Below are 21,291 nucleotides of genomic sequence, written 5' to 3'. Positions count from 1 at the left end.
CGTGGACGGCAGGATTCGAACCTGCGCGGGCAGAGCCCACATGATTTCTAGTCATGCCCGATAACCACTCCGGCACGTCCACTTTGCTGTGAACAACTCTCACGCTTTATAAAGATATTATTATTGTATTGTTTCACGGATAAATAAATAAGAACCCAGGAGCTTCTAATTGGTGGCGTGTATTGCCACGTCTTATTTTTTGACAGACTTCAATGCAATTTTCATAAAAAAAATTGGATATCCAAATTTTCATAATTTGTTCTAGTATTAATCATCCGTGTTTTTTAAGTGATTCCGATAATTTAGAGTTCATCTATAAAGTAAACGTAAGATTTTCAAAAATTAATTTTTTCATTAATAATTAAACTATTAACTACTTGAACTCAATATTTTGGTTAAATTTTCATAAACCTGTATAAGATGAGTAGATCGTAAGAGCATTATTCACATGTACCATATGAGGTTGAAGTCTTGACAAGAGAAATAGATATTGTTCCATATGAAATGAGTAGACCGTAAGAACATTCACATCCATGTGATTCAATCTGGTTACTTAAATTGACCTCACTTAATTTTTATTTATCCTCTTCAGTTTTTCTAGTCTATTGAGACTATTTTTTCTTCATTAATTATTCAAATAATTATTCAAATGATGAGAATGTTATCAGCAAAGAAATTAAACTTACGGGTATAATTATAATCTTCATGTATTTCTAGTGTCAAATTGTGTCTTACTTTAAGAACAAATTTGTATGTTAATTTTATCCGATAACTGTAGTACATTTGGTCGATACTCATCTTTGCAGTGACTTTGCGAAGTAATTAATGCATTTCTTCTATCTTTATCCACTGATCTAACCTGATGATCAGAAAGGTTGATGGCCGGTCCGTTGAGCAATTCGTCCATACCGAAGGGGGGGTTTGTACCTGCAGGTGCTCCGATGCCTAAGTCAGCAAGAGAACAAGAGATACAAAGAGAAGAGAGAGAAAGTAAGGTATAGAATGAATTAGAATACCTGGCTCTCCTGTCTAGGAGAGCTTATATAGTGCCCCCAGCGCTGGGCCAAAGGTTGGTCTATTGGGCCGGGATAACCGGCCCAATAGACTCAACTGCCAAGATAGTCCCTGTATCGTAGGGGAGGTCGTTATTTGCCTCTATCTTGGTTGGAGCCGTTCCGCTATTCGCGGGTAATGGATAGGCTCCGTGACAGATGTGGTTGGATAAATGAACACGTGCTAAACGTGCTGTTAAGCTTAGCTGTTATGGATAGATGAGCACGTGTTTAACGTGCTGCTTATCCATTATGTCGAGCAGGACACGTCATTGGTTGACGTGTCGGGGAAGTCTCCCCTTATTGGGTTGTGCCCCAAATGTCGGGCAGAAGCGATTGGGCCAGCTCTTGGCCCAGTCCAGAACATCCATAATGCTACATTTAGAAGTTATGAGTTAAATATACTGCAGCTGACAGAGTAAAACTTAGAGAGAGAGAATCAAGTATTACATAGTGAAACACTTTTTTACATGGTGATGATATTTTTTTCTGGCCAATAATAGTTATCCATGTGTTAAACGATCGTCACATCGCATTTTGGTCAAAATTTGACCAGAGGCTAATAAATTAAAAATGAGATAAACGTGAGAGATCAAAACCACACATTTAAAATTTGAGGGCCAAATCCCACGATTGATAAACTTGAGAGGTTAAAAATACATTTAAATCTAATTAAAATTACGACCACTTACAAAATTGAATTTGGGAGGGTTAATAACAAATTACTCACAAAGAAATAAACATTTGTACCATAAAAAATAATAATATACACATTTGAGACCCGATCAATAGTCCATTGAGACTTTTTACAACTATATCGTCCTCTCTTCTATGGTTCCAAAAAATTTAAAAATGCACTCTTATGTTTTATAAACATAGTGTCCTCTAACAAAGGACCACTTTTAAGATACAAACATGATTACTCTTTTTTTTTGCATGCTACAAAGTTAACTCGGTTATTTAATCTTTTCTATATTTGAGAGTCAAATTGGTCCAGCATTGTGTTTAGACAGCTAGCTCTTCTAGTGGTAGCAAAATGGGTTGTGAATTTATACGGTTAAGATGTTGAACATGTTGGATTAATGCATAAAAATGTAGTAATAAATACTTCCTCCATTTTTTCATCTAGTTTAGTGATTAGAAATTTCACCCTTAAAGTGGATAAATGAAGTATTCAAGATTCAAACTCAGGTTCCTGCATATAAAATGTGATGTCCTTACCAACTGAGTTAAACTCACAGAGACAACTTCCCTCGACTTTATTTATAAATAAAAGTATGTATTTTTGTTAATTTATTTATTTTCATAAATAAAATTGGAGAAATTTTTTTTTTTTTATCAAACAGTCTAATAGCTAACATTTTACATTTTAATATGAATAAGTGAGAGCAGAGGCGATCTATTGCTATAGATCGGGGGCTCAAGCCCCCACAAGTAAGCAAATTGCATTTATTATAATACTATAATATATTATTTATTGTAAATAAAATGTTATTATAATATGTTAAGCCCCCTTAAAATTGTAAAACAAATTCTATTATAATTTTTTTAAGCCTCCAACAAATTATCTGACAAAGATTAATCATCGTTAAATGTTAGAGAAAATTTTGTATCTATATATAATATGGTAAAAAATAATAATTAAACATTATTTTTTGGTACATAAAATAATTAAACATTTATATTTCTTTTATTAGTTGTAATGTTTTTGTGATATTTTATTATTCATTAAGAGAGTTGTGTCAAAAAAAAAAAATTAAAAGAGGAAAACATATGAGAAATTTAGATGACTTGAATTTGAATGGTGGTAAATTATACTTTATTCTTTTACGCATAAGTAGAGGTGGCAAAATGAATGGGCTATTTCTTTTAAACCCTTTCAAAAGCAGAATGTAGCGGGGCGGATCAACTTAAGTGTCAAAGCTCAATACAAGTTCGTCCCCATTTCTTGAAGAGTTGACGGGGCGGCTAGGCAAACAAAATTTCCTAGTAATATATTTACTGCATGCTTTCAATTTTTATTAATACTACTTATACTTTGTCCATTGTAATTGTAATAATAGGATAATACCTCATTTGTACAAGTACTTGTTTCCACTTTTTTTGGTAAGGAAGATAAAAAATAAAACTAAAAAGAAAAACTATTTACGAAGGAAGAAGGTTTCATTGCGTCGTTTCAAAAAAGATCACGAACGCCTTATGGAAGAGAAACATGAGTTAAGATGGAGACTCCAAGTTTAGTGAATAAATCTGCACATTTATTCCACTCTCTAAGTGTGTGATAAAGAAAATATTGAGTTGAGAGAGTAACTCTTTTATATCTTGGATCAACATAACATGAATATGATATTTAACATGAGGATCTTTGATGAGGTTGACACAATGTAAATAATTAGAGCAGCAGACAAGTTCATCAATACTCATATCTTTGGTCAGCAATAGGTCCTCATAGATAATATATAGTTCAACGAACAAAATGTCAGATAACCCTTGAATGAAGCCTGCAAGATAGTGGCCGAAAGTGTTTCTAATAAACCCACCAAATCCAGATCGAACGTGAGAATCGAGACAACTTTCATCCACGTTAAGAATGACACAAAAATAGTTATTGTGGCTCTACTTGATATATCTTTCAACTAACCCTTCGTTAGAAGCGGGGGAGAAGCAATTTCTAAAGGTTTCAACCATAAGTCGGATGTTAAAGGAGATCCAACTTAAGGACCAAGTCTCATTGTTCAAACACATCAGACAGCAGTGTGTCTATAGGACCACCTGACACCAATCGAGAAAATCAGAGCATGTGAACCTGTGACACCTAACTTGAGTCAATCGTACACATCCAAATTTGAGAAGAAATCTTGATTTTCAAAGACTACGAGAGAACTTGCCATCTCAAATCATACATTTAATACAATTATTTTAATAAATTGGTCAAAAAAAATAAAAAATTATTATAATAAAATCCTCCTCCATAAGATTTTCCTGGTATAAGAGTATTTTTTTTCTCACATACTACTCTACTATACATTTAATAAAATTATTATAATAAATTGGTCAAAAAATAAAAAATTATTATAATAAAATCCTCCTCCATAAGATTTTTCTGATAAATGAGTATTTTTTCTCACATACTCCGTACTCTGACAACGACCACTGAAGGATGGTGGCACATGTCTATTGTCACATCAAAACCAAACCAACGGTTAAGATTCCCCCGTACGGAATATCCAACGGTTGATCACATTTCACTCCAACACTCACTTTCTCTCTCTTCTCACCTCTGCACTATGTCCCATTTTGGTCGGGACCCCCCTTTATATATGGCAAAGACTCATCCTTTTACTTTTCTTTCTCTTTCTTCACTGTTCATTTCAAACCCAAAAATCCCTCACTTGTGTCTCAATCAGAAAGTGATTGGCCACAAAAGAAGGACTTTACTTCATTACACACTCACTTTGTATTTTTCTTCTTGCTTCATTCAATTTCTTATTCTTCTTCTTCCATTTTCAATGGTGATCTTGAACAACGTGTCACCTTTGTTATTGCTATTGTTTCAATTGGTTTACTCTTTTGGGTCATAAGGGTCATAGGTTCACTTAATTAATCTTGCTTCTTCTTCTTCTTGTTTTTCTCGTTTTCACTTAACTTCAGCTTATTTTCATAAGTTTGTTTCAAAAAAAGCTTATTTTCATAAGTTAACAAAAACCCTTTTTAGCTTTACTTTTTTTTTTTTTTTTAAGGTTTTTTATTTTTTATTTTATTGTTTTGTTGTGGTGGGGTTTTTAGTTTGTTTCTTCATCATTTTGTAACTATTCACATGGATCCCATGTTGTTGGTTTTTTAAGGTAATGTTTGATTTTTGAAATTAGTGTTTTTTGTTTTTGTTGGGATGGAGTGCATTGGAAAGTGGGAGAGAGGTATGAGTGAATGTAATAATGGGTTTGAGGAAATTGAGGATAGGGACTCTGAGTTAGGGTTCAATGTGTCTGTGTGATTGCTAAAAATTGTGTCTTTATAAAGAGGGAAAAAAAGGGTAAAGCTTTGTTGTTATGAAGCTTTCAACATCAGGAATGAGTCAGCAAGGACATGAAGGTATAATTTTCTCTCCATTTTCTTTCTTTTTCCTTAAAAAAACAATATTTTTTGACCCTATTCTGAGCTCTTTGTTGGGGGGGGGTCTATTTCAATTGCAAATTATATACATGTAGATGAATATTAGTATATTATTATATTATTATAGTATTATATACTATGTGTCACTTTCAAAAAAACCCCTTTTGTTTATGCTTCAACATCATTTTTGTGATTGTTAGTGTTGTTTTGTTTCCTTTTTTTTATCTGAGATAATTTGATGTGTGGAATAGGAGTAGAGAAGAAGTGTTTGAATTCTGAGCTATGGCATGCATGTGCGGGTCCCTTGGTGTCCCTACCAACTGCAGGGACTCGTGTGGTTTACTTCCCTCAAGGTCATAGTGAGCAGGTACTAGTTTTGTATGCTGTGGAGGTTACATTGATTTTCTTGCTATCTTTGGTTTGAAAGAGACTTGTATGTAGTAGTTTCTTTTTTTGGTTCTTTATTGGAAGTAGTTGAGTTTAACTTTTGCTAAATAATGATTCTAGGTTTCTGCCACTACTAACAGAGAAATTGATGGCCAAATACCAAATTATCCGAGTTTGCCGCCTCAGTTGATATGCCAACTTCACAATGTTACAATGCATGTGAGTATTTTATCTTCCATGTAGTTATGATTGATGATTTAGGGTTTGTTTGAATTGGTTTATTGAAGCTTATCTACTGACATAAGCACTTATAAGACTGTTTGAGAGAGCTTATGACATGTCGATACGATAAGCTGTTTTCAGCTTATTTCCATACACTCCAATATATTTTATGAAAACACCTTGTAGCTTATATGAAAATAGTTGGACTTTATTTCATCTTTTGTTACAGAAAAAGGTTATACATAAGCACTTATATGATAATTGCTTATGCTATAAGCGCTCAATTAAGTTGTGTATTCAATCATGGTTCTAGTTTTATTTCTCATGAAAGTGAATTCAGTCAACTAAAGCATATGTTAATTTTCAGGCAGATGTTGAAACAGATGAAGTGTATGCTCAAATGACGTTACAGCCGTTGACTCCGGTATCCTTTTATTCTTCGACAACTTGTTTTTGTTTGTAATGACTAATGAGAGTTTTTAATGAAAAAGTGTTTGTAATTGTGCTTGTAGCAAGAGCAGAAAGATACGTTTCTTCCTATGGAATTGGGGATTCCAAGTAAGCAGCCTTCAAATTATTTTTGCAAGACATTGACAGCGAGTGATACCAGCACACATGGAGGGTTCTCTGTTCCTCGTCGTGCAGCTGAGAAAGTTTTTCCTCCATTGGTAGCGTCCTTATTGTTTTTCATATATGTTTGATTCTGGTTTGATATGGATACATATCTCTTCTTTTTGGGCTGTGCAGGATTTCTCACAGCAACCTCCTGCACAAGAACTAATTGCTAGGGATCTCCACGACGTCGAGTGGAAGTTTCGACATATTTTTCGGGGTGAGTTTCTTAATTTTTTGCTGGCTACATTTTTGTTATCTTGTTAGTTTGGTTATGCTGAAGAGGTTAGAGGAGGAAAATAAAAGATTATTTGTTAATTAAATTTTAGTTTTGGTTTTAAGCTTATTTTCATTGTTCATGTCACTTTATATGCATGATGTATATATTTGAATCTGATTTATATTTAGGTATCCGTGTCTAATCCCCTTTCCTATCCTAGTTGGGATCTTGATCTTGATTAGCTTGATCTCTTTTGCACAGATTAAGATTCTCAATTTTAGAGGGTAACCTTTGCTAGAATCCTGATGCACAATTAATAAAAGCAATTTATTGTTCACTGGTGTCTGGCATATCATTAGTGACTTGAAGATCTGGGAAACTGTTAGGATATAGTATAATGGCTAGTTAAAGTAGTTAAGAGTTGTTAGAGTAAGTCAGTCGAGATTATTCTAGGGTGTTTTGTACACACAGAACTGAAATCTCTCCTCCAACGGTTTCCCCTTCATAAAAGATTCACTACTCTACTCATAAATGATTATGATGCTCAACGATCATCTCTAATACTCTATCCTTGTATCTCCTATTTTTTCAAATTGACCTATACCAACCTGAACTAACTAGCTACTCTAACAACTCTTAATTAGTTTAACTACTCTAATTAGCCATTATACTATATCCTAACAGAAACCTCCATTTTCTGCTTGCAGTAGAATAAGATACATAGCAATTTTCTTTTATAGATATCATGAATATTGTAACATGTGTTCGATCAAAACTTTAACTATAGCAAGCTATCAGCTAGCTCATTATTAGTTGTCTTTAAGATTCTGACCATTTCTAATAGTGATTGTTTTCTGCTACATCAAATATCATCAGTTGAAATGTTTATGAACAAATGATGCAGTGTAATGATCAGATCTCTCAACTTTGTGTCCCATGAGAAATAATGAATATGAATAATACCTAAACATAATTAATCCTGACACGGGTTTAACCAAATTAATAGGCTTAGTATGGCAATTTGCAGTTCCAATTTGAAACATAATGCTCGATTACTAGTGTAAGGAATTAGTGCATGTTTTGATTGACGGCGAGTTTGGCAAAATCACAGCAGCACCGCGATTTTATTGAAACTCCTAAGTTTAGCTTTTACAACATTCACGGCGTATTCTGTGATTTTGTCAAATTCACTGCCAATCCAGACTCTACTTTTCATTACGTTATTGACGAGATGTATAAACAACTTTAGAATAATTTGAACTGAATATTATCTGGTAAGAAGTGAAATGGTTCTGTTAGGACATTGGAAATATATAGAGCCATTGGTTTGAATCCTTTTGGAGTAAAAAAGATCCGCAAAATAAAAAACACAAGATAATTGAGTTTCTGTCAAAGTGAGACCAAATGAATCGATTTTTGTCTGTGAAAGTTGAATTCTATTTCATAGAATGTCAAACAAGCTTCTAGGTTTCCTAATAGAAAAATTTAGGAAACGCATCTAATTTCTTTGACAAATACATCCAAAATATGCTGGTGAATCTGTATATTAGCTCAACTGTCTAATTTCTTCAAAACTTGAAAATTTACAAACATGTTGGCAATTTAAAATTACCTGTACCAAAAAGTATCTGCTTCTGTGGAGGAAGTTCTAAAAGTTTGGTCTTCAGTGTTCACGGCTCTTCTTTGCCAGTGATGTTAGATTTTATTTTGTACCTTTTCAGCAAAACTTCTTTGTATCTATTATTTCAAATAATTGATATTATATCACAAGTATAGTTGTATGTAATTTGTAATATTTAAGGAAAGAAAACAACTATCTGATGTAATAACTACTTACTTGAATAAGAGTCTTTCACTCTTTTGGTTTTCTACCCTTGTTTTATGTTACTATATAGTGAAAAGTGAATTTACCCTTTTTCTTGGTTCAACGTTGATGTTCCCATTAGTGTTTCACTGCCAAAGTCATTTTGAATCACACTCATTTTTTACTCGAGATTGTAGGCTTGATTATATTTTATGCGCGATATGATATTTATATTGCTTCCTTATCGTTTCAGGACAGCCAAAACGACACCTTCTTACCACAGGCTGGAGTGTATTTGTTAGTGCCAAAAGACTTGTAGCTGGAGATTCTGTGCTTTTCATTTGGTACTAATTTCGTTTCGTGTTTGTGGATACCCTTTATTCCTCTTGGATGCTGCAAACTGCTTTGTTTATTGTTTTTTTTATCTGTATTTTCAATTTTTCATTGATAGGAATGAAAAAAATCAGCTTCTTTTGGGAATCCGTCGAGCCAGTCGGCCACAAACTGTTATGCCATCATCAGTTCTTTCCAGTGATAGTATGCACATTGGACTTCTTGCAGCTGCAGCCCATGCTGCAGCAACGAATAGCTGTTTTACAGTGTTCTTTAATCCAAGGTTGTGTTTGTTTATAAGCTTCTATTTTTTTATTTTTTATATTTATTAGAATTTATAACTCATCTTTTGAAACCTACATCATCGGCAGGGCTAGTCCATCCGAGTTTGTCATACCACTTTCAAAATATATAAAAGCTGTGTACCATACACGTGTTTCTGTTGGTATGCGCTTCAGGATGCTTTTTGAGACTGAAGAATCAAGTGTGCGCAGGTACTTGTTGCCATCAATTATTTATAAATGTTTATGAGAGAAGCTGCTAAATTGCCAATGTATCATGAGATTGATATATATTATATACTTTGATAGTTTGGCACTGTACGTACTATGTTATCTTATGCACAAATCACATTGTTTTGCAGGTACATGGGTACTATAACTAGCATAAGTGACATGGATCCTGTTCGGTGGCCGAATTCTCATTGGAGATCTGTTAAGGTAAGATAATCACAATGTAATGCATAAAACCGGGTTGCATTTTATTTGAAAATGTTCCTTTGAATCATAAGACTATATGAGGGAGAACCTTCGTACAATGATAAGTTTGCTTTCTTGGTATTGTAAGTTATAGCCCTTGTTTAGATAAACAACTTAATTAAGCGCTTACAACATAAGCATTTATCATATAAGTGCTCATGTAGAAGTTATTTCTATTCAAAAGATAAAATAAAGTCAAACTACTTTCATTTAAGCCATAAACTGTTTTTCATAAGCTATCCTGAAGAGCTTATGGAATCAGTTGTAAGCAGCTTATGGACATGTCATAAGCTGTTTTCATAAGCTCTCCCAAGTAGTCTCACAAGTGCTTATGCCAGTATTTAATCTCAAATAAGCCAATTCAAACAAGCCCTAAGTCATGAAATGACCTGTCTAGTTCTACATACATAGGTAATTAGGTATAAATGTGTGCCCAACACTCCTTAGAGGCCATAACTAGATAGGAGTGGCAACTGGGTGTCTACTTGGCTGTGATTATATGCCTGATATGTTGATTATGTGTAAAGATGGAGATATTCCTCAAACTATATTTAATAGCTTTAATAAATAAACCTTTCGAGAACACTGGAAATTTCAAATCATGTTTCATAAAGTTTACTTTGTATTTTTTTTCTTTTTCATTCAGACATGAGTTTTTTTGCAATGTGTCTGGATTACTACCTGCATCTTTTTGTTTACATAACCTGCAATACAGCAACGCAAATCATGTTCAAATTTAATATCTGCTCGAACCACATGCCACTAGAGCTCTTAACCCTGCAACTACTAAAGTTTGATAGCAGAACTTGTCCTTTTTCTGCAGCTTTTGTTTTTGCCGCAACTTATTAGTATTGATGCATACATACAAGATAGTAGGTTTGATACACTACATTCCTATGAGAGTGTGCTGAAAGATACTAACAACATGCCTTGGTTTTTAATAGGTTCAATGTTTCATCATAATTTGTATTCCACGCATTAGAAAGGTCTTGGCGAATTTTATTCGATGTTTTAAGAAAAGACTCTTAACCTGTTTATATTGTGTCATCCATTTTGCATAGGTCGGATGGGATGAATCAACAGCTGGGGAGAGACAGCCTCGGGTATCGTTATGGGAAATCGAGCCTTTAACAACATTTCCAATGTATCCATCACTATTTCCTCTTAGATTGAAACGACCATGGCATCCCGGCACTTCTTCTTTTCTTGGTACATATTTTTTAATACTTTTTTTGATTTGGTTATCTTCCTTTTCACTGAAATTTGTCACGTGAATTTTTTTACAGTGTTTAAGTTTGTCACGTGATTTTTTTTACGATTCATATTTCTCATGTCATTGTGTCCAAAAGACAAGAGGGTTGAAAATTGAATATCCTTATGTTCATCTACATTTAATTGCCCCAGTGTCGTCTACCCCCCCTCATTATGAAAATTGGCTGTGGTGGTTTTGAGGACACTTCTTTTGTCTCCTTTCTTTACAAAGGATGTTGTTACAGATGGCAGAGACGAAGCAACAAATGGACTAATGTGGCTGCGAGGCGGTCCCGGAGACCAAGGTCTTAATTCCATGAATTTTCAAGGTGCTGGATTGTTGCCCTGGATGCAGCAGAGAATGGATCCAGCTTTACTTGGAAACGATCATAACCAACAATACCAAGCCATGTTGGCTGCTGCTGGTTTGCAGAATCAAGGGAATGTGGATCTTTTGAGGCAACAAATGATGAATTTTCAACAGCCTTTCAATTATCTTCAACAATCAGGAAATCTCAGTCCTTTGCAACTTCAGCAACAGCAAGCAATTCAACAATCTGTATCGACTAATATCCTTCAACCACAAGGCCAAGTATTGGCACACAACAATCGAGAAAACCAAGCACAGCAACCGCAACACACTTATCAAGATACACTCTTAATTCAAGGTGATCCACTCCATCAGAAGCAACACCACTCTAGTTTACCTACACCGTCATATTCAAAACATGATTTCTTAGATTCAGGCATGAAGTTTACTGCTTCAGCTTCGCCTAGTCAAAACATGCTTGGTTCGCTTTGTTCTGAAGGGAGTGGAAATCTATTGAATTTATCAAGAAGCGGTCACTCTATGCTGAATGAACAGTTACCTCAACAATCATGGGACTCGAAATATTCACCTTCACAGGTCGATGGCATTGGAAACTCAATGTCGCACGTGCAGTATTCCGGGAGAGATACAGCAATCGTACCACCGCATTGCAACTCAGATTCCCATAATTCTGTTCTGTTTGGGGTCAATATCGATTCGTCTGGCCTTCTGCTCCCTACCACTGTCCCTCGTTATACTACTGCATCAGCTGATGTCGATGCATCGACAATGCCATTAGGGGAGTCTGGTTTCCAGCGTTCTCCATATCCTTGCATGCAGGATTCATCAGAGTTGTTGCAAAGTGTGGAGCAGATTGATGCTCAAAACCAGATTCCAATATTTGTGAAGGTCTGATTCATATATATATTAGTCTTAGGCTCTTGGCACAGCTTCTTGAGCCTTTCTTTTGCTTAAAATTAAAATTGATTGTTTAATTTTTCAACAGGTATACAAATCAGGTTCGGTAGGGCGCTCACTTGACATCTCGCGGTTCAGCAGCTATCACGAGCTGCGGGAGGAGTTAGCTCAGATGTATGGAATTGAGGGGAAATTTGAAGATCCTCTTAGATCAGGCTGGCAGCTTGTATTTGTCGACAGGGAGAACGATGTTCTTCTCCTTGGAGACGATCCGTGGGAGTAAGTATAAAGTTCAAATTTGTACAATAGTATATCTCATTCTTATAAAAATTGGACCGGATATCAAATTGGCGACATCTCTGGCTCATGCTTCAATCGGTTAATCGGTTCGACTACGGTTTAACCGAAAGACATGTAAATAAACAAACAAGTTAAGAAAGTAAAAAAATAATTTTAAAAATGTTAAAAAGAAAAACCGGATGAACCAACTGTGGTTCAACCAGGCTGCACTATAACTGAAATCAAACCAATCTGCAAACTAGCCGGTATCCGGTTGTTCAGTCCGGTTTTTAAAACATCGTTAGTTTGTAAAACATCGTTAGTTTGTTACATACGAATATTGATATTCTATATGTAATAATTTATTAGTATTTCACTTGGCTAAAGTTTTTTAACATCTTGTTTGTTATGTGGATAAACTTCTTGTAGATCATTTGTCAATAATGTTTGGTACATCAAAATACTTTCTCCTGAAGATATTCAAAAAATGGGAGAACAAGCTATAGAATCCGTTGGTCCAAGTCCTGGACAAAGGCCGAATAACACTGGTGCAGAATCTCACGACATTGTTTCTGGACTACCATCATTAGGCTCACTCGATTACTGAGATTATATGATAATCTATTCCCTCAGATTCCATGGTCTCGGCGATTACTATTACTACATGTTTGTTACTTATGTTTGAAACATTGTTACCTATCAACTTATATTCTGTATTGTCTATTCCACTTTCACTATTATTATCATCTGTTCCTGGACTGTTAAAATTGTCGAAAACAATGAGACTTAGGACAAACTTTTATGACAATTTGTAAACTTGTGTACCTAAAGCAGAAACATAGTGTAACTGCTATTGTAGCATTTTATTATCTTGCATGAACTGTACAGTAAGAAATCTAGGAAGTCTGAGTAGTTATTTTCATACTTTTATGCACTTACCAATGGCATAGCTTCTTGTTTGGGATTGGCAATGCCCGCAGTAATTAAACACAGTTTTACACGGTTTTGTATCTCGGCCATTATAGATCGAATGGTTTAGATTAACTCATTACAAATGATCATCGATATACATTTAAGCTCAGATGGTCTTGATCTATTACAGCGTCAAACAAGAAATTCAAATCACTTCTATAGTTTGAAATAAAATAATTGGGGGCACTAGCCCCAACGTCATGGACATATTTTTATAATTTTTTTTTGTCAAATTAAGATGCTTAATTTTTCATTTCCGTCCTTTTTTTTAGGTTAAAAAGTTCTTAAGCTCTCAAAGTCAATTCTTTCTTTTTGCCACGTCATTTTGATACTACATTATACAACTTACAAGTTGTACATTTTCAAACCAAAATTGTATTTCTTTGGTGCTGATTCTTTCTTGTTAAGTTGTGTTAACCTTTGAATTAATTGGAGTAATCATTTGTGAAAAGAAATTGTAAATTTCTCTGTAGTTAAAAAAATGTGTTGTTTGTCAAAAAAAAAAAAAAAAAAAGTGTTAAATCACCCCCTCAATTAAACGAAGGGGAAATATTAGTTTTGAAGAAAAAAATAACAAAAGAACTTGCACGGTAGAGGTGTACATGGATTGAACAAATTCAGGAAAAATGTTTTGATCAACCAACCCTAAAGGGATGAGACGGTGTGCGGTCATGAAGAGCTAAGATACTATTTTAAAATAATCCCATGCATAACATGGGCTAAGATACTAATAACCATTTACTTTGAAAATATTTATTAGTGCGCCCAGTTAAATAAATTCAAATAAAAAATACGAAAATAAATTAATAAAATTCGCGAGGTAAGATAACAACAGAACAACATAAGGCCGGATACAAAGTTTTCAAAAAAAAAAAAAAAAAAAAAAAAAAGAACAACATATATTATTCCCGAATATCTTCAAATGCATTATCTATGGCAAATCAAACTAAACACATGAAAATGCTATAAAATAAATAGTATATAAATATTTTTGAAGTCCATGTGAACACCGCTCAATTGGTTTAAGGATATCATATATTATATGCAAGATTCGATATTCGAATCCGGGATTGTAACCCGGGATCGGGATCTCCCACTCATTCATCTCAAAAGTTGAATTTCTAGCTATTATATTACTTGACAAAAAAGAAAGAAAGAAATATATTTCATTTTTGCTTGTTAAAAAGAAAGAAAGAAATATATATAATTTTTTTTTGTATTAATCATTTGATTTTCAAGGAAAGGGGTTCAGTAATCCATAATACAACCACGAGGTAAATAAAGTCTAACACAAAAAATAATTTTGCAAGAAGGAATTAAACAAATACTAAACCGTAAAAATACACAAAAAAGGATTGAACACACTTTAGACCACAAAATTAAACATAAAAAGGATTAATAAATATCAAACCACAACAATACATATAATCAAACTTAAATAAAAATTATATGCAAGTTATGCAACAATCTCCTAAAACTATATGATCCCGATATATAACACATATCATAAAAATCAAAGGTTTACTTACATACATCGACAAAAACCGTGCATTTAGTCACTTATATACTATTATAGTAAAAAATTTAACTTTCACAAGGCCTCTGAGACCATTAGAAGAGAGGGAATTTTAATGGAATTCCTTCTTGGTTCGATAATTTTCTTGATAAAGAAAGGCGGATAATGAAGATAATATTTTATTTTGGGAGGATCCTTGGTTGGAGGGAGAACTTTAAAGAGTAGATTTTCGAGGTTGGCTGGTCTTACAGTTAATCTCAGAGTTTCGATTGGGGATATGTGTTGAACGGGGCGGGGAGTGGACGGGGAGGGGGGTGGTGGATGTGGTGGAGGCAGGTTCTAGAGGAGGAATTGCTGTCTGTTGTGTTTTTCAATCAACATTAGATTAATTTTTTTATTATTCTCAATAGTATTTTTTATTTTTTTTATAAATTAAGAGCATCTATATATCATGTAATTACAAAATTAAATACATATTCTTTTTATTCCAACAATTTTATAAAAAATAAATAAATTGATCTTACAATATACTCCCTCCGGTCCTTATTATAAGAAACACTTTGACAAAATCACACAGACCAAGGAAGGTAAATTTTCTCATTAATGATTCTATCATTTTATGTTATATTCCAAAACTAACCTTTGACTAGTATGAGAAATAGACTTCTCTAATTAATGCACTAGCATTATAATGAATTATTTGATTGTATTTAATAAGGGTACAAATGGAATTGTGTCAAAGTGTTTCTTATAAAAAGGACCAAATAAAAATTTCAAAGTGTTTCTTATAAAAAGGACCGGAGGGAGTATTCTACTTATTGCATAAACATGTTCTCACTCCAATGGTACATTATTCTTACAAATAATTCTACCATGACCCAAAAATACAATTTTTTTTTTCTTTCTTTACTAACATGAAATGATACAAATTTTGTTATGTTAATTTCTAAGTGTGTTAAAAGGACAAACACCACACTGATATACGTAAGAGACATTTAATAATGACTTTAATTTTATAAAATCTTTTTACAACTTCATAAGTATTATTATTTTTTTTTTTAGAAGAACGTGAATATTATACATTATAAAGAGATCAAATCATGTTCAAAATTTTTATATACTACAAAGAGGAAAAAGTATGGCAGGAATTTTCAAGTTTGTTTATGCTATGTTTTTATTCATTTCCTTATTTTCTGTTGCAACAAAAGTTGGTGCAAGTGGTAAGCCACTTTTTCACCTTAATTCTGAATATTCCTTACGAATATTCTCTCCGTCTCAAAATATAAGAGAAAATTGGTCAAACAAAGTTGATGTATCTAATCCAAATTTTTAACCATATACATTAATTTTCTTTGACCAATTTTCCCTTATATTTTGGGACGGAGGGAGTATTTACTTTGTAATAAATTTGTACTCAATCTTTTATCATAATTTAGTAACATTAATTTATTCTCTTTTTTCATTGCAGCTCTTAATGAATGTGAAACCGATGAAGATTGTCCACTAAGAGGCTGTGTTTATTTTGTTTGCAAGTGTATTGATCACGAATGTGTAACTACTGATAGGTTTCCACCCAAGAGCCTTGCAAAGAATAATGAGTTCTTGCACTAGCAAAAGAACTATACAACATATCTTATATTAAAATATTTTATGAGTTGTTATTTAGTTATTGTGGTGACACCCAATTGGCTTTAATGCAGTTTTGATCCCCCTATTTTGAAAAACCTGAACTTTTAATCCCCCTATTTTAAAACTCAGCACTTTTGATCCCCTATTTTAGTTTTTTGTTAGTTTTAGTCCCCCACCTCAATTTGGTCAAACTTTTGCTTATGTGTCATGCTCACTGATGACGTGACATTGTACATGTGGACAAACAATTTCCTTAGATAGTGTCCCGAGCCCCAATCTTTTGCTTCTTTGATTGCAGTGATGTAAACACGATCATCTTTAAGGAATCCCATTGCAAAACATGCATCTCTATAGGTCAAATATTGTGTGTCACCAATTTTTCTTACATCATCATAGCAAGTTGTCCACATTTACAATGTCACGTCATCAGTGAGCATGACACATTAGCAAAAGTTTGACCAAATTGAGGTGGGGGACTAAAACTAACAAAAAACTAAAATAGGGGGATCAAAAGTGCTGAGTTTTAATATAGGGGATCAAAAATTCAGGTTTTTCAAAATAGGGGGATCAAAACTACATTAAAGCCTTGTTTTTTTTTTATTCTAATATTGTCGACCACGTAGTTATGTTATGGTTATATACTCTAAGATAATGATAATGAAATAGTGCAACAAAAGTTATTATTTAGATTGTATCCTACTCTCTTGATTTTGAAGGTATATCACCAAGCCCACCAATTGAAATATTTACACATTCTTTCCACACCATCTATAAGAATAACTTAAACGCTTAAGTTGAAAAACAATATTTTATATTACTTTAAATCCTATTAATTTATGTTTATGTCATAATATTATTACACTTATCATTTTCAAACACTTTAATTTGTATTTATTTATGTAAAACTAAAACGTCACTATAAAATTATAATTAATTATTACAATATTACTAACAATATTAATTAATTGTATCACCACTAGAAATTTGCTTATTTTTTGCCGATATTTTCGAAAAAAATAATCTGGAGGTATTCCCAAGGCTTTTCATGTGGATTCTTCCGTTTTAGGAAATCTCGCAGGTATTCCTAACGTCTTTTCTACAAATTTTGGCATCGAGAACACTTCTTGCGGACTCTATTATTTTAGGAAATTCTACAAATATTCCCAAAAAATTTCCTGCGAATTTTATTATTTCAGAAACTCATCTCCTTCTCCGGCAGAGCACATCTCATTCACTTCACACTTTTGGTTCTTCTTCTCTGAAACTCATAATCCCTTCAAATCCCTAAATCTTTCTCTCTCATCTAACAAACCGTAGATTAATCGACAATGGAGGAACAAGAGACGTTCTCTTTTCCCAGCGATAAACCAACTTCTCAGTCTCATGATCACTACTTTTTACGGTATAACAAGGAGATTTTTCTTTGCAAACTCATCAGAAACACTTCCAATGTAAGCTTTTTACACCCCCACAACCTCTCCCTTTTTAATGACACTGATTTTTTTACATCATATAAGTCTTTGAGTGAAAATGGTTACTCTCAATTTATTTTCTCTTTTCATATGTGTCCTTAATCTCACCCTATTTTTCTCATTTTTTTATTTAATATTTCATTTTTATTCAACGGCTTAGATTCCACTATTTCTCTCGGTATGATACCAACAAAAGTAATGTGTATTTGACGTAAAACACGTTTAATAAATCATTAAATAACTTTAAAATAAATTATAAGATATATATCAACAATATATTATATCAAACACAACATTTTTTTTTTTCATTATCGATTTCATACATACATAAGTTTACTAGGCACGAAGCTACTAGTACATGCAAAGTTCTAACTAGTTTTATTTGAAATACATGAGATCTGATACTTGCACATCATAGTTCTCCATACATGCACACATTATTTTGAAACAAGTCCAGTTTGAACATGAGGATCCCATGAAGGTGCACAACCAGTTAGCATCTAGATCACACAAGGATGATCAACAGAATTATTGGGTACCCAAGCAGCAGCCTTATTGCCAATGAAATGGCAAACAGGAACAGTTCCAGGGTCTACTTTCAGAGCATCATAAAGCAATTCAGGATTCATTCCTCTTGTATCATGGTGGCAAACTGTTAAAGCGTTAGTTTTAGTTCCATCGGTGGCTACCAATGAGACCACATAAGCGTTAGTTGCACGTACTTGGTGGCAATTGAATACAACTTTTTCGAAATTCAGTCTATGACACATCACTGCATTGTCTCCAACTTTTTTCACTTCCTCCACTACATACTGGTCTTGATTTTGGGCAAAGGTACTTGAAATAGCCTTAATCTTAGTTGTTCCGAAATGTGAAATGACATGATCAATCATTGATTCCAAGGATGATACACAATGTTTGTGTTCTCCTTTAGCAGTTGGGCTGTTACAAAAGTCATCAAGACTTTGTTTGTCTTTATTTGCCAGCCATATGGAATCTGTAACACCTTGTCTCTGTTTTCCGATTTTTCGTATGATATTTCCCTCAGATTGAGTGTTACCCAAGGTAAATTTCTTTCCGGGATAGAGGTCATGTTGAAAAAAGAGTGTGGAGTATTGGTTCAATTCATTGGCTCTGATGGGTAGGTTAGTAGTTTTGCCAGCTGCCACATTAAAGGCTGAAATGGTTAGTTTCTAAATAATGACATTATTACCTCTGTTCCAAAATATAATAAGTCACTTCGAAGTAATTTTTTTGTTCCAAATTATAAGCCGTTTTATAATACCAATGAATCGTTAATGTTATTTTCCTAATATAGCTTTAACTATTTATTAGTCTCTATTCTTTGAATTTTTTAATTTATCTTTTCAATTCCAAATTGTACTAAAATAATTCATAATTGTTCTGTCGCTTACAAAATTAATTAAATTTCTTAATTTATGTGAAATAGCAAAACTACTTATAAATTGGAACAAATGGAGTAGTCTTTATTAAAAGGTTAAATTAACTATTGGGTTAAAAAAAATTTGTCCATATATATATATATATACATATCTCAAATTTCAATTTTAGTCTCTATAAAAATTTCAGCATATTAAAATTGAAACGTCAAAAGACGAACTAAATATGAATTTTTAAACGTCAAAAATTTAAATTTAATTCATCCTTTGTAAATAAAAAATTAAACTTTTGCACGAGAGATTTCTTAAATGTATTAAATATAATTGTGGAAAAAATTTAAAAATTTAAAATGATTAAATGCAGGATCAAAAGTCTTGGCGAACAATATTTGAAGAACCAAAACATGTTAAATTTTTTTATATGGACTGAAAATAAAATTTGAGATATTTATAAGGACCAAAATCTTTTTTAAAATCTTATTTAACCTTTAATTATATCTTTAATTATATCATGAAAAATGAAATTATATAATTCATGTTACTAACAAGGAATCAACAGATCATAGAAAGCCTTTGGCAGAGGAGTGCTTGGCCAAACAGATTGCCAATAATCTTCTCCGGATGGTGTTGCACCAATTCCCACAAAAGCCAACTGTAAAAAATGTTCACATACTATATATTAGTGTTGGGTTCAAATTGAGAGTTATTTCAAACATTATAATCATACTAGCTAGTATAGAAAATAGGTAACTTACACAAAACAGAGCTAAAACAGAGACATGTGCAAATTCCATTTTGCTAGCTATAAAGAAATGATAACTTTAGAATCTTAGTGAAGTGTATATGAAAGTGTTGCAAAGTTCCCATTATATAGGCAAATGCACAACTAGTTGCATGCAAAATTTGTTGCATTGTTCATATTAATTCCTCCAAGTGGATGTTAAAGCTTGTGCACATGGCATCCATGCAGATTATTTCCAAAGTATGGGGTTGTTTCAGACATGGTAGGAAAACTTGTACACATGGTTTCCATGCACCACAAAGATTGTGTGGTACTATTGCTGTTTCGGAGAGTTATTAAACCTTTTGTGTACATGGCTTACATGCAGCATTACTATAATTTAATATCCAAAGATTGTGGTACCATTCATTTTGATTCTCCTAGAGTAGAGGTATGGTATTAGAATATTGTTCACAGCTTAATTTACATTTCCAAATGACGAGGCATGATATACAGTTAGAAGATCACGATTAATAGACCAACTAACACCTTGATAAGTCCTACATAAACTAAAAATGATGTCCACACTGATCATTAGCTGTTGTTTTAGGACTCAAGAACAATAACGTACACCTTAAAGACATATATGTGCAATATTTATAGTAACTAAGTTATGCTCAAGGGACTAATCGTTAGTTGGTTCAGTGGTGATTGACGTTAAACTTAGTAAGGAGGACTACGGTTCGATCACCGCAACTGCGATCGGGAGGGGGCTGAAACCACTTGACCAGATTAAACCGGTGGTGTAAAAAACAAAAGTTATGCTTAGAGGAATTCATATTTATTTATTTATTTTTTTTTGAAAACTTGGTATCCGGCCTTAGGACCGACTAATCCAAGGGGATCAATCCCACCGCCCACTTGCGGGGGCCCCATTTAAAGCCAGAGTTTTTTTGCTCTGTATGAACTTAGCCCACCGAAATTGGCATAAGTGAGAATCGAACCTGAGACCTTGAGAGGAGCATGTTGGAAATAAGCCCTAAAAGCCAATCTATTTGATAGTATTTGCTTTTGTATTGTGACTTGATTTATGTATTTAATATATATAAGTAGGCATTTCTTTATTATGATTTTACAAAATAATAAAGTCTTTAGAATAGTTAGTTCATGTAATGAAACATTAAGTGAGACTTAATCGTGAGATTACATTAACTTAAGAATACTATTCTAAAAGTATCCGTAGTCAAGCTTTAATATGAATTGGGATAATAATAAAGCGTAGAGACTATTATGTATGTAGACTGATGACCAAATCTCACGGG

At 33.3% G+C, this 21,291-nt stretch overlaps 2 protein-coding genes, 1 long non-coding RNA gene and 1 other non-coding gene across 6 annotated transcripts; 2 read left to right on the top strand and 2 right to left on the bottom strand.

Annotated features, from left to right (window-relative positions):
* Positions 1 to 82, bottom strand: TRNAS-AGA. Its single transcript has one exon. It is a non-coding gene; the product is annotated as a tRNA-Ser (tRNA).
* Positions 83 to 4,189: 4,107 nt separating this feature from the next.
* On the top strand, positions 4,190 to 13,128 carry LOC123920267 (auxin response factor 8-like). The gene is made up of 14 exons (XM_045972490.1): positions 4,190 to 5,144; positions 5,417 to 5,532; positions 5,673 to 5,771; positions 6,142 to 6,198; positions 6,287 to 6,442; positions 6,522 to 6,606; positions 8,664 to 8,754; positions 8,862 to 9,026; positions 9,115 to 9,237; positions 9,387 to 9,462; positions 10,563 to 10,710; positions 10,998 to 11,971; positions 12,069 to 12,259; positions 12,689 to 13,128. Exons 1-14 carry the CDS (start codon positions 5,102 to 5,104, stop codon positions 12,864 to 12,866), a joined length of 2,502 nt encoding a protein of 833 aa, XP_045828446.1. The 5' UTR covers positions 4,190 to 5,101; the 3' UTR covers positions 12,867 to 13,128.
* A 2,588-nt stretch (positions 13,129 to 15,716) lies between these two features.
* On the top strand, positions 15,717 to 17,121 carry LOC123923676. Of its 3 annotated transcripts, none has more exons than XR_006814467.1 (3): positions 15,717 to 15,731; positions 15,813 to 15,967; positions 16,216 to 17,121. It is a non-coding gene; the product is annotated as an uncharacterized LOC123923676 (long non-coding RNA). The 3 variants fall into 3 exon arrangements; XR_006814466.1 differs by having other exon boundaries at positions 15,810 to 15,967; XR_006814465.1 differs by lacking the exon at positions 15,717 to 15,731 and having other exon boundaries at positions 15,738 to 15,967.
* Positions 17,122 to 18,017: 896 nt separating this feature from the next.
* On the bottom strand, positions 18,018 to 20,042 carry LOC123924081 (embryonic abundant protein VF30.1-like). The gene is made up of 3 exons (XM_045976843.1): positions 20,004 to 20,042; positions 19,795 to 19,900; positions 18,018 to 19,010 (listed from the first exon to the last, which is right to left on the bottom strand). Exons 1-3 carry the CDS (start codon positions 20,040 to 20,042, stop codon positions 18,349 to 18,351), a joined length of 807 nt encoding a protein of 268 aa, XP_045832799.1. The 3' UTR covers positions 18,018 to 18,348.
* Between the last annotated feature and the right edge of the window lie 1,249 nt (positions 20,043 to 21,291).

Source organism: Trifolium pratense, linkage group LG4 (assembly GCF_020283565.1).
Source record: "Trifolium pratense cultivar HEN17-A07 linkage group LG4, ARS_RC_1.1, whole genome shotgun sequence".
Classification (NCBI taxonomy): domain Eukaryota; kingdom Viridiplantae; phylum Streptophyta; class Magnoliopsida; order Fabales; family Fabaceae; genus Trifolium; species Trifolium pratense.
Note: the sequence above shows the minus strand (reverse complement) of the source record. Positions and strands in the feature narration are given on the sequence as shown.

Excerpts from the sequence above, each read along its gene's own strand:
- LOC123920267 (XM_045972490.1), top strand. The coding sequence starts at position 5,102 with ATGAAGCTTTCAACATCAGGAATGAGTCAGCAAGGACATGAAG. Across the intron at positions 6,199-6,286 it reads CGTTACAGCCGTTGACTCCG|CAAGAGCAGAAAGATACGTT; the intron begins GTATCCTTTTAT and ends TTGTGCTTGTAG. Across the intron at positions 10,711-10,997 it reads CGGCACTTCTTCTTTTCTTG|ATGGCAGAGACGAAGCAACA; the intron begins GTACATATTTTT and ends ATGTTGTTACAG.
- LOC123924081 (XM_045976843.1), bottom strand. The coding sequence starts at position 20,042 with ATGGAATTTGCACATGTCTCTGTTTTAGCTCTGTTTTGT. Across the intron at positions 19,901-20,003 it reads CTGTTTTAGCTCTGTTTTGT|TTGGCTTTTGTGGGAATTGG; the intron begins GTAAGTTACCTA and ends CATTTTTTACAG. Across the intron at positions 19,011-19,794 it reads CTATGATCTGTTGATTCCTT|CTGGCAAAACTACTAACCTA; the intron begins GTTAGTAACATG and ends TTAATGTGGCAG.